Here is a 15,054-nt window from a genome sequence, read left to right as displayed (position 1 = left end):
AATATTCCACAGAAAGTAGAATTACTTGTTCTCAATTTCTACCCTGCACTGATACTGATGACTTTTGTAATCTCTTTTTTTGCAGAGTATTTGAAGATCTGAAGACTGAAGTTTCAAAATCAAGAGATGAAGGGCTTATGCCCGAAACATTGACTCTCCTGCTCCTCGGATGCTGCCTGACTCTCCTGTGCTTTTGCAGCGCCACATTTTTTGACTGACTCTCCAGCGTCTGCAGTCCTCACTTTGATGTCAATGTCTGACAGTCATTCAATCCATCGGGACAGCAACTATGTTTGACTGTAATTTCTGTGAGAGGGATCAACGCTTTTTGGTTCCTGTTTGAGGATGTTTTCAGCATCAGTGGGACTGGACGAGAGACCCCACTGTTGCAGTGCACTGTGTGTGGAGCCTGAAACAGTTATACGGCCTGGGAAGGGGATTTCACGGCAGGGAGGGGCTCTACACGCGTTTGTGTGCAGCTGAAGCTGTGGCCATGGAGAAACCCGAGGAATCCCACCCCGTGGAGAAACTGTGGAAGTGTGGCGACTGTGGGAAAGGCTTCCGTTTCCCGTCTGTCCTGGAGTCTCATCGGCACTGTCACACCGGGGAGAGGCCATTCCCCTGCACCGACTGCAGGAAGGCCTTCAGACATTCCTCCCACCTGCTGAGGCACCAGCGGGTCCACACGGGCGAGAGACCCTTCAGCTGCCGCGAGTGCGGGAAAGCCTTCAGCAATTCTTCCACCCTGCTGACCCACTAGCGGGTCCACACGGGCGAGAGACCCTTCAGCTGCCGCGAGTGCGGGAAGGCCTTCAGCACTTCTTCCACCCTGCTGAGGCACCAGCGTGTCCACACCGGGGAGAGGCCCTTCAGCTGCCATGAGTGTGGGAAGGCCTTCAGCAATTCCTCCTCCCTGCTGACCCACCAGCGGGTCCACACAGGGGAAAGGCCGTTCACCTGCTCTCAGTGCAGGAAGGGCTTCACCTACTCCTCCAACCTGCTGAGGCACCAGCGGATCCACATGGGCGAAAGACCCTTTAGCTGCCCCGAGTGCGGGAAGACCTTCAGCACATCCTACACCCTGCTGAGGCACCAGCGGATCCACACAGGGGAGAGGCCGTTCACATGATCTCAGTGCGGGCAGGGCTTCAGGTATTCCTCCCACCTGCACAAGCACCAGCGGGTCCACACGGGGCAGAGTCCCTTCAGCTGCCCCGAGTGCAGGAAGGCCTTCAGCAATTCTTGCAAACTGCTGACCCACCAGCATGTCCACACAAGGGAGAGGCCGTTCACCTGATCTCAGTGCGGGAAGGGCTTCACCTACTCCTGCAACCTGCGGAAGCACCCGCGAGTTCACGTGCCATCGCAGGGGGATTGAAGGAGTGACGGCCGAGTGCCATTATCGATTGGACTATCAACCCGGTTCTGGGGACTCCCGGGTTCGAATCCCGCCACGACAGATGGCAGAATTGGTATTCGGTCAGAAATGTGGAGTTCGGAATCTAACGATGAGACCGTTTCAGGGAGGGGGGTGGTACAGGGGAGAAAGCCCCCATCTGATTCACTCTCTCCCATGTTAGAGAATGGAACCGCCATTGTGGGAAAGGATTCACTCAGTCGTTCCAGCTGCATCCTTTACCCGGACTGGCCTACATGTGACCCCAGACCCACAGCAGTCTGGTTGACTCTACACTGCCCTTCCCCCACTGGCAAATGAGCGGGGAGAAACTTACTAGGAGAGAGGGAATGGGTTGAAATTGCTGAGTGAGGCAATACTTCCTCCGGGTTACGGCTGTGCCAAGGATCTAATTACAACCTGGTGCTGCCCAATAGTAAAGACAGTGGGGTTTGTGTGGGCTTTGATCTTGAGCTGTTTAAAAAGCAACTACTTTGTCTATGCCTTTTTGCAGGGGGGGAATCTGAAGCTGTAAAAAAAAAAGTCGGGTCACAATAAAGGTTACCTGAACTTACCGCCAGGCTCAGACTCTCAATGAAAGCTTTGAGCTCCAAGAGGTTTTTTGTTTAAAGCTGCTCCTCTCTTTCAGCCTCCTGCACTGAGTTTCCAATGTCGTGTATCAGATGGAGCAGTGAATGAGTAGCTAGTGTCATTAGAAATTGTAAATCTTTCAGGTACTGTGTTGTTTCATCAGCATTGTAAAGTTTACTGGCAGCACCAGGAGGTGTGGGCTGTGTTCACTAGAAATGATGTGGAGGTGTCGGTATTAGACTGGGTTGATAAAGTTTAAAAAATCACACAATACCAGGTTATTGTCCAACAGGTTTATTTGGAAGCACTAGCTTTCTGAGTGCTGCTCCTTCATCGGGTAGCTGTGGAGCAGCATTGTAAGACACAGAAGGTATATCAAAAGGTCAGTATCATGCAACTGATGGAATATATTGAACAAGCCTAGATTGCTGTCAAGTCTTAAATCTCTTCGAATGGGTGTAGGTTTTGGTTCATTAATGTGTAACTGCCAGAACATCTCTTAAGTCACATTTTTGAGATGACTTAAGGTTTTATAAAAAAGATAACATCTCAGCTCAGACAATGCATTAAAGGTGTGAGATTTGAGTCTGTCAGTATTTCAATCTTGAATCAGACTGGTTCTATTTCCAAAGGAGGAATTCATAAAATATTACATGGATTGACTGCCTGGAAATTGTATGCTTTTTGAGCAAAATTGAATGTATCTGCAAATATAATTCTGCCAATACAAATTCACTCCAAAGAATTGTGGGTGCGTGCATGTGAGTTTGTGCGTGAGAGTGTGTACATGCTTGGTAAAGTGTGAGTGTGATGGAGTATAAGCCTGTGAGAGCATTGGCGGGGGAAATGTTTGTGTGTGTCTGAGGGGGAGCATGTGTGTGAGAGGTATTAATACAAGCAAGGGGTTGCATTTTGCTAAAACAAGGAAGGGCAGCACTTGTCCAGATAATGGTAAGGCCCTGGGTCATGTTATAGAACAGACAGACATGGGTGGCGGGGGGGGGTGTTCAGGTACATAGTTCTTTGGAAGTTGCATCACAGGTAGACAGGGCGGTTAAGAAGGCATTTAGCAGCATAGCATTCATTGTTCACACCATTGAGTATAGGGGTTGGGACATCATGTTGAGGTTGTATAGGGTGTTGGTGAGGCCACTTTCAGAGTACTGTGTACAGTTCTGGTGGCCCTGTAATAGGAAGAATACTATTAGAGAGGGTTTGGTAAAGATTTACCAGAATGTTGCCAGGACTGGAGGGTTTGAGTTATAAGGAGAGACTGGGACTTTATTCATTCGAGTGCAGGAGATTGATAAAATCATGAGGAATGGAGGTAAGGTGAATAGCAAAGGGCTCTTGCTTAGCGTCGGGGAGCTCAAAACTTGGGGGCATATTGCTTGGAGTAGAAAGATTTAAAAGGAACCTGAGGAGCAACATTTTGAAAGAGGGTGGCTTTGTATGTGGAATGAACTTGCTGAGGATGTGGTAGATGCAGGTACAGTTACAACATTGAAACAGCATTTGGATGGGTACATGAATAGAAAGGTTGAGAGGGATTATGGGCCAAATGCAGGCAAGTGGGACTGGTTTAGTTTGGAATCCTGGTCGGCATGGACGAATTGGACCGAAGGGTCTGTTTCTGTGCTGCATATCTTTATTGAAACCAGTAGAATTCTGAAAGGGGCTTGACAGGATAGATGCAGATAAAATGCTCCTTTGTGGGGAGGGTCATCGAATTCCGACAATGTGGAAGCAGACCATTCAGCCCATCTTTTCCTCTCTGGCCCTCTGAACAGTACCCCAACCATACCCAACTCCTTACTCCGTATTTCCCATGGCCAAGCCACCCTAACCTGTACATCCCTGGTCACTATGGGTAACTTAGCACGGCCAATCCTCCCTAACCTACACCCGAATCTATAAATTACCTTCTCAAGAATGTAATTTAAATGCAGAGCTTTTCTAAGAAAAATGTCAGTCTGACTCAACATTGCGACATAGACAGAATTCACACCTATTGTCTCTACTTATAAATAGGGCAACGTCTCTTCGAAATGTAGATTCATTTAGATATAACTGCGTCACTTTACATATGAAGATATCCCTTTGAATGTGGCACATCCCTTTGAAATGTCATCTCGTCCATTTAAACCTCTTTATTTGCAGAAATACCCGTTAAAATGTCCACGTCCCTTTAAAATGCAGATTGCCCCCTTTAGATATGAAGCCGTTCCGTTAGATGTGGGAATATCTGTTTAAATTGAGCCGTGAGCTTTCCCAATGTAGACAGGGCTCCTGGAAACGTGGCAGTGTCCCCCCTGCAGCTGCAGAGCGAGACAGGAGAGTTTGTTTTTGTGAATGAGCAGTTGTAGCGCGAGGTGGCTGTTGCTTGGTGACGGTGAGGCTCCCCCGGCCCCGCCCATCCCCCCGTGCAGACGTCACGCGGGGGCGACGGCGGTTGGGAGGAGAAGTCGCTCGAGCGGGGAAGCGGCGGGAGGGCGGCCGTTAGGAAAATGGCGCCGTGCGGCCCGGGGCAGACACCGTCACTGGGCACCGCCGCCTTCCTGGCGCAGCTGCTGTGTCACGGCCACACCGGCCGGCTGTACAGCAGGCAGGAGCCGGTGAGCATTCTGGAGGCGGATGGGGTTAAGGGCCTGCTTGGGAACTCGTCGGCCGCCTGGGTGGTGGAGTTCTACTGGTCGTGGGGCGGCCCCTGTGTCAACTATGGGGCCACCTGGAAGGTACTGGGCCCGGGAGGTGAAAGGTGAGGCAGGTTGTGGGGGGGACGGAGGGGAAGGAATGTGGGGCCTGTCCTGTCATAGTGATATTTTACACTTACTTTCCATCTGCTTTTACTGGTGCTTGTGCTGTTTGCCCCTCACTGTGTGTTTAATCCTTGTGCTGTTTACCCCTCACTGTTTGTTTAATCCTTGTGCTGTTTGCCCCTCACTGTTTTAATCCTTGTGCTGTTTGCCCCTCACTGTTTGTTTTAATGCTTGTGCTGTTTGCCCCTCACTGTTTGTTTTAATCCTTGTGCTGTTTGCCCCTCACTGTTTGTTTAATCCTTGTGCTGTTTGTCCCTCACTGTTTGTTTAATCCTTGTGCTGTTTGCTCTTTGCTGTTACTTGTGCAATTGTTGAGGGTAGTGTGTAAATACTAGTGAAGGAGATTATGCACCAGCATGTATATGTTCCTCAGTCATTGAAGGGGCAGGACCTGTTGAGAATGGTTAGTAAAGCATGTTGTGCACTAAGCCTTGTTAACATGGATATAGTTTGTTATTTGGAAAAATAGACTTTATTATTTAAAGTCACAGATGTACAGCACGGAAACAGACCCGTTTGATCCAACCTGTCCATGCCAACCAGATATCCTAAATTGATCTAGTCCCATTTGCCAACACTTGGCTCATATCCCACTAATCCCTTCCTATTCATATACCCATCCAGATGTGTTTTAAGTGCTGTAATTATACCGGCTTCCACTATTTCCTCTGGCAGTTCATTCCATACGTGCACCACCCTCTGCACGGAAACGATGCCCCTGAGGTACCTTTGTGGTCTCACCCTAAACCTATGCCCTCTAGTTGTGAATCTCACCCCAACACTGAGGAAAAGACATAAAAACATTGAGCAGCCAGACAAATGCAAAAGCAATCAAATATTGAGCCACATGGAAAAAAAAATTATGGCTCTACCCTTTTTGTTCTCCCATAGGAATTTGGACACTTAAAATCTGTCAATGACACCAGTATTGCTACAGTGCATATTGTGTACACTCCTCAGTGTCAACAAGCAGGGCACATGTTTGCTGGTGTCACCAAAACATTGGGCATGTTCCTCGCTGTTGGCAGAAAAGGGGCGAGACCTACGTTTGATGGAGAAATAAGGAGCACTGGAGGACCAGAGGGAGAATTGTCCTCCTGCCATTCGGAAGTGGGCGGCACGGTGGCACAGTGGTTAGCACTGCTGCCTCGCAGCGCCAGAGACCCGGGTTCAATTCCCGACTCAGGCGACTGACTGTGTGGAGTTTGCACGTTCTCCCCGTGTCTGCGTGGGTTTCTTCCGGGTGCTCCGGTTTCCTCCCACAGTCCAAAGATGTGCAGAGTCAGGTGAATTGGCCATACTAAATTGCCCGTAGTGTTAGATAAGGGGTAAATGTAGGGGTATGGGTGGGTTTCGCTTCGGCGGGTCGGTGTGGACTTGTTGGGCCGAAGGGCCTGTTTCCACACTGTAATCTAATCTAATCTAATCTAAACTCCCCTATTGGTGAATGTGAAAGTTGGACCATGAGGTTCTGAAGCTCCTGCTCATCCTCTCTCTGAATGAAGATTGAGCTTCACCTCAGACTGCAACTTCTTTCCTCTGTCCAACATCTGAGAGTACGGCACTCTCTTTTCTCACCCCCATTTCCATTTATGTTTCATTCTGAGGTTCAGTTGTTGACTTGGAGCAACTGTAAGGAATGGGAGTGAATCCAGCGAGGGGACAGGCTCTGGGAAAGTTAGTCCAGGCCTTTGTTCTCAACTGGCAAAATAGACAGGCAGGAGACTGAAAGAACGCAGCAAGCCAGGCAGTATCAGGAGGTGGAGAAGTCGAGGTATCTGGTGTAACCCTTGTTCAGGACTGGGGGTGGGTATAGGGAGAGCTGTGGAACAAGGGTGTGCTGGGGGCAGGGTACTGAAGTGGGGATAGGTGGAGACAGGTAGAGGGTACAATAGACAATAGGTGCAGGAGTAGGCTATTCTGCCCTTTGAGCCAGCACCACCATTCATTGTGATAATGGCTGATCATCCTCAATCAATATCCTGTTCCTGCCTTATCCCCATAACCTGGTACAACCTGGTTGGTGAATCGGAGGAAGGAATCTAGTTGGCAGGGAAGAATGGAAGGGGCTGGGAAGTGACTTGGGGGATGGGATGGGAGATTATTTGAAATTGGAGAACTCAGTGTTGAGTCCTCCGGGCTGTTGACTGCTCAGACAGAAGATGAGGTTTTGTTCCTCCAATTTGTGGTTTGGTTTGTTGTGGAAGGGGAGTGGGAAGGGGCATTAAAATGGGTGGAGATTGGGAAGTCCGCTCAGCCTCTGTGGACCCGGCTGTGATGCTCAGCAAACCGTTCCCCAAGTTTACGCTCGGTCTCCCCGATGTAGAGAAGACCACAATTGGCAAAGCACAGCAGGTCAAGCAGCATCCGAGAAGTAGGACGTTGACGTTTTGGGCACAAGCCCTTCATCATGAATGATGCGTGGATGTTCAGAGGGGCATCAGTGTCCTTCTGTGCCAGTTGTCAGACAGGTGCAGCAGGCAAGGAGCAAGGCAAGTGGTGTATTAGCAAGAGGAATTAAGTTCAGAAATGGGGATGTCTTCCTGCAGTTAGGGGGTCATTGAATATATTCAAGGCTGAGTTCATCTGATTTTTATGTGAATGTTTATGGGGAAGGCAAGAAAATGGTTTTAAGACTAGTATAGGACCGAGTTACAGAGCCATACAGCACAGAAACAGACCCTTCAGTCCAACTAGTCCATGCTGAATATATTCTCAAACTAAACCAGTCCCACCTGCCAGTGTTTTGGCCCATATCCCTCCAAACCTTTCCTATTCATGAACTTATCCAAATGTCTTTTAATCGTCGTTACTGTACCTGCACCCACCACTTCCTTGAGACATTTAGTCCGCATGTGAACCACTCTGTATAAAACAAATTGTGCCCTTCAAGTCTTTTTAAAATCTCTTTCTCCTGTCACCATCAAAATTTGCTCCCTAATCTTGAAACCCCAACCCTAGGGGAAGGACACCCGTCGTTCACCTCCTCTCTCCCCTCATGATTTTATAAACCTTGATAAGGTCACATCTCCTCCTCCTATGCGCCAGTGAAAAAGTCCCAGCCCATCCACCTAGATGCAGGTAGATCCATATCCAGTCATGATCGGTTCAATGCTGGTCCCAATTCTCTTGGTGTCCAGGACAGCAAGAGACCACAAGACATAGGAGCAGAAATTAGGCCATCAGGTCTGCTCATTCCATTCAATCGTGGCTGATAAGTTTCTCACTTACATTCTTCCGCTATAAGCAAAGTGAAAATGGAGGGAGAGTGTGTGGGATGGAGATTTTCAGCTTCCGGGGAATAAGAGAGGAAAGAGTTCACTATAAATTGGAATTTATGGGATCGGCTGATGAACCGAGGAGTGTCAGTTGGAGTTTAATTTAGAGAAATCGGAGATTTGCATTTTGGTCAAGCGATCCAGGCAGGACTGACACGGTTAAGGGGAGTGTTGCAGAATAAAGAGACCTTGGAGTGCTGGAGTCTCAGGTGGACAGAGTAGTGAAGGCGGTGTTTGGTTTGCTTTCCTTCATTGCTCATAGCATTGAGTATAGGAGTTGTGAGATCATGTTATACACATTTCCCACTCGAACGTGTTATCTAACTGCTTAACTGTTTTTAGTGAATATAATCCACACCTCCCGCCGCTGCCATAACGTGGTTTGTTTGGAAGCCCTAGCTTTCGGAGTGATTCGATTTATTTTAGATTTTATTACTTAGTGTGGAAACAGGCCCTTCAGCCCAAACCAACCCTTCGAAGAGCAACCCACCCAGACCCATTCCCCAACATTTACCCCTTCACCTAACACTACAGGCAAATTAACGTGGCCACTTCACCTAACCTGCACATCTTTGGACTGTGGGAGGAAACCCACGCAGACACTGGGAGAATGTGCAAACTCCACACTGACAGTTGCCCGAGGTGGGAATTGAACCCGGATCTCTGAAGTGCTGCTGCTTCAGGTGGTTGTGGGGAATAAGATCATGATGAGACTATTTATAGCCAACAGAGTCCACTTCATGGAGATGTGATACATTAAACAATTTAGATTAAATCTTTCATCTTTTAGAATGGGGTTCTGTTCTTTGGCATGTTAATCCCAGAACCTGTTTTCAGTAACTTTCTCAAGAATGTAATTTAAATGCAGAGCTTTTCTATCAAAAATGTCAGGCTGACTCTACATTGGGACCCAGACAGAATTCACACCTATTGGTGGGTAGGCTGGGACTTTTTTCACTGGAGCACAGGAGGTTGAAAGGTGAAGGTGTCGGGTGCCTCATTAGCAAGTTTGCAGATGACATTCAGATTGATGGAATATCAGATAGTGAAGGGGACTGTCAGATGATACAGCAGAATGTAGATTGGAGAGTTGGGAAGAGAAATGGCAGATGGAGTTCAATCCAGACAAATGTGAGGTGATGCATTTTGGAAGATGCAATTCAAGAGTGAGCTATACAGTAAATGGAAAGGTCCTAGGGGAAATTGATGTACAGAGAGATCTGGGTGTTCAGGTCTATTGTTCTCTGAAGGTGGCAATGCATGTCAGTAGAGTGGTCAAGGCAGTATGCAACACGCGTTCCATCATCGGACGGATTGAGTAAAAGAGCTGGCAGGTCATGTTAAAGTTATATAAGATTTTGGTTTGGCGCATTTGGAATACTGCGTACAATTCCGGTCGCCAGATTTCCAAAAGGATGTGGATACTTTTGGAGAGAGTGCAGAGGAGGTTCACTAGGATGTTGCCTGTTCTGGAGAGCGCGAGCTATAAGGAGAGATTGAGTAGATTAGGATTATTTTCATTGGAAATAAGGAGGTTGAGGGGGGGTCCTGATTGAGGCCTAAAAACCATGAGGGGTGTAAACAGGGGTGGATAGTAAGAATTATTTTCCCAGAGGGGAAAACTTAATTACTCAGGGTCACAAGTTCAAAGTGAGAGGGGAAAGGTTTGAGGGAGATATACATGGAAAGTTCTTTACACAGAGGGTGGTGGGCGCCTCGAATGCATCGCCAGTGGAGGCAGTAGGGGTGGGATCGATAGCGTCATTTAAGATGTATCTAGACAGAGACATGAATGGGCAAGGAGCAGAGGGATACAGATCCTTAGAAAATAGGCGGCAGGTTTAGATAGAGTATCTCGATCAGCATAGCCTGGGAGGGCTGAAGGGCCTGTTCCTGTGCTATAAGAGGTTTACAAAACCATGAGGGGCGTAGATAAGGTGATTGGCATGTGTCGTTTCAAGATTAGGCTGCAAATTAAGGTGAGAGGAGAAAGATTTAAAAAACACGAGGAGCACCTTTTTTTTAAACCGTGGTTTGTGTGGAATGAATGTCCAGAGGAAATGGTGGATGCAGGTTGAGTAACAACGTTTAAAAGACATTTGGATAAGTACATGAATAGGAAAGGTTCAGAGGAATATGGGCCAAACACAGGCAGGTGGGACTAGTTTAGTTTGTGAATATAGTCAGCATGGAGTAGTTGGGCTAAAGGGTCTGTTCTGTGCTGTATGACTCTAACTGTTCTGTACTGGTCTTAAAACCATTTTACTTGCCTTCCCCTATAAACATCCACTTCATGGTTGTTCTAAAATCAGATGAACTCAGCCTTGAATATATTCAATGACCCCCTAACTGCAGGAAGACATCCCTACTTCTGAAATCAATTCCTCTTGCTAATATACCTCTTGCCTTGCTGATTGCTTGCTGCATCCGTCTGACAACTGGCAGTGACTGGTGTGGAAGGACGCTGAGGCCACTTTTTACATCCACACATCATTCCTGAGGAAGGGCTCGTGCCTGAAACGTCGATTCTCCTGCTCCTCGGATGCTGTCTGACCTCCTGTGCTTTTCCAGTGCCACACTTTTCGACTCTCACGTCCAGCATCTGCAGTCCTCACTTTCTCCACATCCCAATACGTCACCATTGAAACAACGTACCTCCTTTTGGCAGTTATTTTTTCATAACCGAGGTTATAACTTAACACTGTGGGACTGCATTTGCTGTGCGTTTGCCAATTGAGACACAGACCTGGACCAACGTTTCCTGACTCTGTCCCCTCCCTGGAGTCATTCGCTTTCTTTTCAGTTGCTGCAAGTCAACAATTTAATCCCAGAATGAAAAAATGAAATGGTAAAGACAGTGCCGTACTCACAGATGGCGGATAGAGGAAGGAAGTTGCAGTCTGAGGTGAAGCTCGATCTTCATTTGGAGAGGAGCAGCAGCTTCAGAACCTGATGGTCCATCTTCCGCATTCAGACAATTGGGGAGTTCTGATTGGCAGGAGGACCAGGCTCCTTGTCTGGCTTCTCATTGGTCCATTTGAAGAAGGGTTTGTAATGTTTCTGCAGACAGAGCATGCGCGGCTTTTGCTGAACCAGCATAGAGTCAGAAGTGTACAGCATGGAAACAGACCCTTCGGTCCAACCCGTCCATGCCGACCAGATATCCCAACCCAATCTAGTCCCGCCCCTCAACACCTGGCCCACATCCCTCCAAACCTTTTCTATTCATATACCCTCTGGCAGCTCATTGCATACACGTACCACGCTCTGTGTGAAAAAATTGCCCCGCAGGTCTCTTTTTTATATCTTTCCCCTCTCACCCTATGCCCTCTAGTTCTGGACTCCCCAACCCAAGGGAAAAAACTTTGTCTATTTATCTTGTCCATGCCCCTCATAATTTTGTAAACCTTTATAAGGTCACCCCTCAGCCTCTGACACTCCAGGGAAAACAGCCCCAGCCTGTTCAGCCTCTCCCTCTAACTGTACCTCTTATGCTCGCATCCAAATCATTTATGTAAATGACAAAAAGTAGAGGACCGAGCACCGATCCTTGTGGCACTCCACTGGTCACAGACCTCCAGTCTGAAAAACAACCCTCCACCACCACCCTCTGTCTTCTACCTTTGAGCCAGTTCTGTATCCAAATGGCTAGTTCTCTCTGTATTCCTTGAGATCTCACCTTGCTAATCAGTTTCCCATGGGAACCTTGTCAAACGCCTTACTGAAGTCCATATAGATCACATTACTGCTCTGCCTACCTCAATCCTCTTTGTTACTTCCTCAAAAAACTCAATCAAGTTTGTGAGACATGATTTCCCACACAAAAAGCCATGTTGACCATCCCTAATCAGTCCTTGCCTTTTCAAATACATGTACATCCTGTCCCTCAGGATTCCCTCCAACAATGTGCCCACCACTGACGTCAGGCTCACTAGTCTAAAGTTCCCTGGCTTGTCCTTACCACCCTTCTAAAACAGTGGCACCACATTAGCCAACCTCCAGTCTTCTGGCACCTCACCTGACATGCGCAGTATGCTGTATGGAGATGCTGTTCCTGATGGATTTAAAGTGTCCAAATGCCACAATTTCTACCCGCCCCCCCCCCCCCGTCACTTGACATAACCGTGCAGCGTCCTCGCTATTTTTGATGCTCATGTTACCGAGAACCCTCACGGTTATATCAATCTCAATGAGGTCACCCCTCAACCTCCTGTGCTCCAGTGAAGAGTCTCAGCCTCTCCTTATAACTCAAACCCTCCAGTCCTGGCAACATCCTGGTAAATCTTTACTGAACCCTCTGTAATAGTATTCTTCCTATTACCGGGCCACCAGAAGCGTTCTCAGTACTCTACAAGTGGCTTCACCAACATCCTGTACAACTTCTAAATGATGTCCCAACTCCTTTATTCAATGGTGTGAACAAATAAGGTAAGTGGGCTGAATGCCTTCTGAAGCTTCCTTCCAACCAGTGATGCAACTGTCAATGAAGTATGTACCTGAACCCCCCCCCCCCAATATCCCTCTGTACAAGTCCTGCCCTGATTTTAGGAAAATGCAACCCCTCACTTCTATCTATACCTCTCTCATACGTACGCTCTCTCTCAGATGTACACACACCCTCTCACAGGCTTCTCCTCCATCACACTCCCTTTACAAAGCATATGCACACACACACGCGCGCACACACATATAACGATGGGGTGCATTTGCAGAATAATATTTACAGATATATTCAATTTTGCACAAAAAGCGCACAACATGCAGGTAGTCAGTCCATATAATATTTTATAAATTCCGAGTTTGGAAATAGAACCAGTCTGATTTAAGATTGGGATACTGACACACCTTTCATGCATTGTCTGGGCTGAGCTGTCACCTGTTTCTAAAAAAAACCTTAAGTGATCTTGAGAATACGACTTAATAATAGTACTGCGATGTACACATTAATGAAATAAAACCTGCAACCCATTCTAAAAGATGAAAGACTTAACAGCAATCTACATCTGTCAATATATCATATCAGTTGCATGACACTGATCTTTTGCTCTTAACTCTGTGTCTTATGATCCTGCTCCACAGCTACCCGATGAAGGAGCAGCACTCTGAAAGCTAGTGCTTCCAAATAAACCTGTTGGACTATAACCCGGTGTTGTGGTTTTTAAACCTTGTCCCACCTAGTCCAACAGCAGCACCTCCACCTCCTTTCTAATGAACACAACCCATACTTCCCAGTGCTGCCAGTAAACTGCCGATGAAACGATGCAGTGCCTGCACTCCCGAAAAATTTAAACTTCTAACGAAACCAGCTACTCAGTCACTGCTCCATCTGATACACAACATTGGAAACTTAGTACAGGAGGCTGCAAGAAATGAGCAGCTTTAAAACAAAAACCGCTTGGAGCTCTAAGCTTTCAATGAGAGTCTGAGTCCGGCAGAACGTTCAGGTAACCTTTATTGTGTCCCAACATTGTTACAGCTTCAGATGCCCCCAGCAAAAAGGCAGAGAAAGAGTAGCTGTTTGTTAGACAGCTCAACAACAGGGGGAGGAGCAAGGGGCAGAGCAAGGCCAACAGCAGGCCCCCGCACTACACCTGCGTTACCTTGCACAGTTTACAAAAATCCCTTCCCCTTCAGAGACTCCCCACAGTGTGGAAGCAGGCCACTCGGTCCAAAGACTACACACCGATCCTCCGAAGGGTAATCCACCCACACAATTCCCCTACCCCTATTGCTCAACATTTACCCCTGACTAATGCACCTAACCTGCACATCCCTGTGCACGATATCCCAACCCAATCTCGTCCTACCTGCCAGCATGGGGCCCATATCCCTCCAGTTGCCTTTTAAGTGTTGTAATTGTACCAGCCTCCACCACTTCCTCTGGCAGCTCATTCCATACACGTACCACCCTCTAAATTAAAAGGTTGCCTCTTAGGTCTCTTTCATATCTTTCCCCTCTCACTGTAAACCTATGCCCTCTAGTTCTGGACTCTCCCACCCCAGGGAAAAGACTTTGTCTATCTATCCTATCCATGATCCTCATGATTTCATAAACCTCTATAAGGTCAGCCCCCAACCTCTGACGCTCCAGGAAAACAGCCCCAGCCTGTTCTGTCTCTCCCAAGAGCTCAAATCTTCCAGTCTTGGCAACATCCTTGTAAATCTTTTCTGAACCCTTAAGTTTCACAACATCTTTCTGATAGGAAGGAAACCAGAATTGCACACAATATTCCAACTGTACAGCAGTAACATGACCTCCCAACTCCTGTACTCAATATCCTGACCAAATAAAGGAAAGCATGCAAAACACCATCTTCACTATCCTATCAACATGCGACTCCACTTTCAAGGAGCTATGAACTTGCACTCCAAGGTCTCTTTGTTCAGCAACACCCCCTAGGACCTTTCCATTAAGTGTATAAGTCCTGCTAAGATTTGCTTTCCCAAAATGCAGCACCTCACATTTATCTAAATTAAATTCCATTTGCCACTTCTCAGCCCATTGGCCCATCTGATCAAGATCCCATTTTAATCTGAGGTAACCTCCTTCGCTGTCCACTACACCTCCAATTTTGGTGTCATCAGCAAACTTACTTACTACACCACTTATGCTCACATCCAAAAGGTAGTGGGCCCATTATCTATTTTCAAAGTGGAATTGACAATATATTACATGTATTGACTGCCTGCAGATTGTGCAGTCTTTCAGCAAAGTAGAATGTTTAGGGTGCAGGTTTGCTCGCTGAGCTATAGGTTTGATATCCAGACATTTCATTACCTGGCTAGGTAACATCATCAGTGGTGACTTCCAAGTGAAGCGAAGCTGTTGTCTCCTACTTTCTATTTATATGTTTGTCCTGGATGGGGTTCCTAGGATTTGTGGTGATATCAAAGTTATGAAGAGAGATACATATTTTGTTTAACCAAATACAATGGCAGTGCAGAGAATTTCAGAAAAGTGCAATAAATA

The 15,054-nt window shown here is 47.1% G+C and overlaps 1 protein-coding gene, 1 long non-coding RNA gene and 1 pseudogene across 11 annotated transcripts in view; 2 read left to right on the top strand and 1 right to left on the bottom strand.

Annotated features, from left to right (window-relative positions):
* Positions 1–2,705, top strand: part of LOC148144769 (uncharacterized) — a 24,531-nt pseudogene extending 21,826 nt beyond the window's left edge.
* The window catches only part of LOC148144768 (uncharacterized), a 21,530-nt gene extending 6,476 nt beyond the window's left edge, over positions 1–15,054 (bottom strand). Inside the window, exon 1 of the long non-coding RNA XR_015751648.1 lies at positions 14,863–15,054. This is a non-coding gene — a long non-coding RNA (uncharacterized LOC148144768). The remainder of the gene's footprint in view (positions 1–14,862) is intronic.
* Positions 4,486–15,054, top strand: part of LOC148144764 (sulfhydryl oxidase 1-like) — a 177,525-nt gene continuing 166,956 nt past the window's right edge. For 7 of the 10 annotated variants that reach the window (XR_015751599.1, XR_015751596.1, XR_015751595.1 and 4 more), the window contains exon 1: positions 10,514–12,512. Coding sequence is in view for 1 of the 10 variants with exons in the window: in XM_087975069.1 (XP_087831195.1) it covers positions 4,495–4,745 (251 nt within the window). In the remaining 9 variants the exon portion in view is untranslated. Of the gene's footprint in view, positions 4,746–8,524; positions 8,621–10,513; positions 12,513–15,054 lie in introns of those variants that run through there. The other 3 variants (XR_015751601.1, XM_087975066.1, XM_087975069.1) reach the window with 3 other exon arrangements.

This window comes from Chiloscyllium plagiosum, unplaced genomic scaffold (genome assembly GCF_037043375.1).
Source record: "Chiloscyllium plagiosum isolate Xiang-an unplaced genomic scaffold, Cpla_swu_hap1 HiC_scaffold_27, whole genome shotgun sequence".
NCBI classification, from domain to species: domain Eukaryota; kingdom Metazoa; phylum Chordata; class Chondrichthyes; order Orectolobiformes; family Hemiscylliidae; genus Chiloscyllium; species Chiloscyllium plagiosum.
This window is presented reverse-complemented; position numbering and strand designations above follow the sequence as displayed.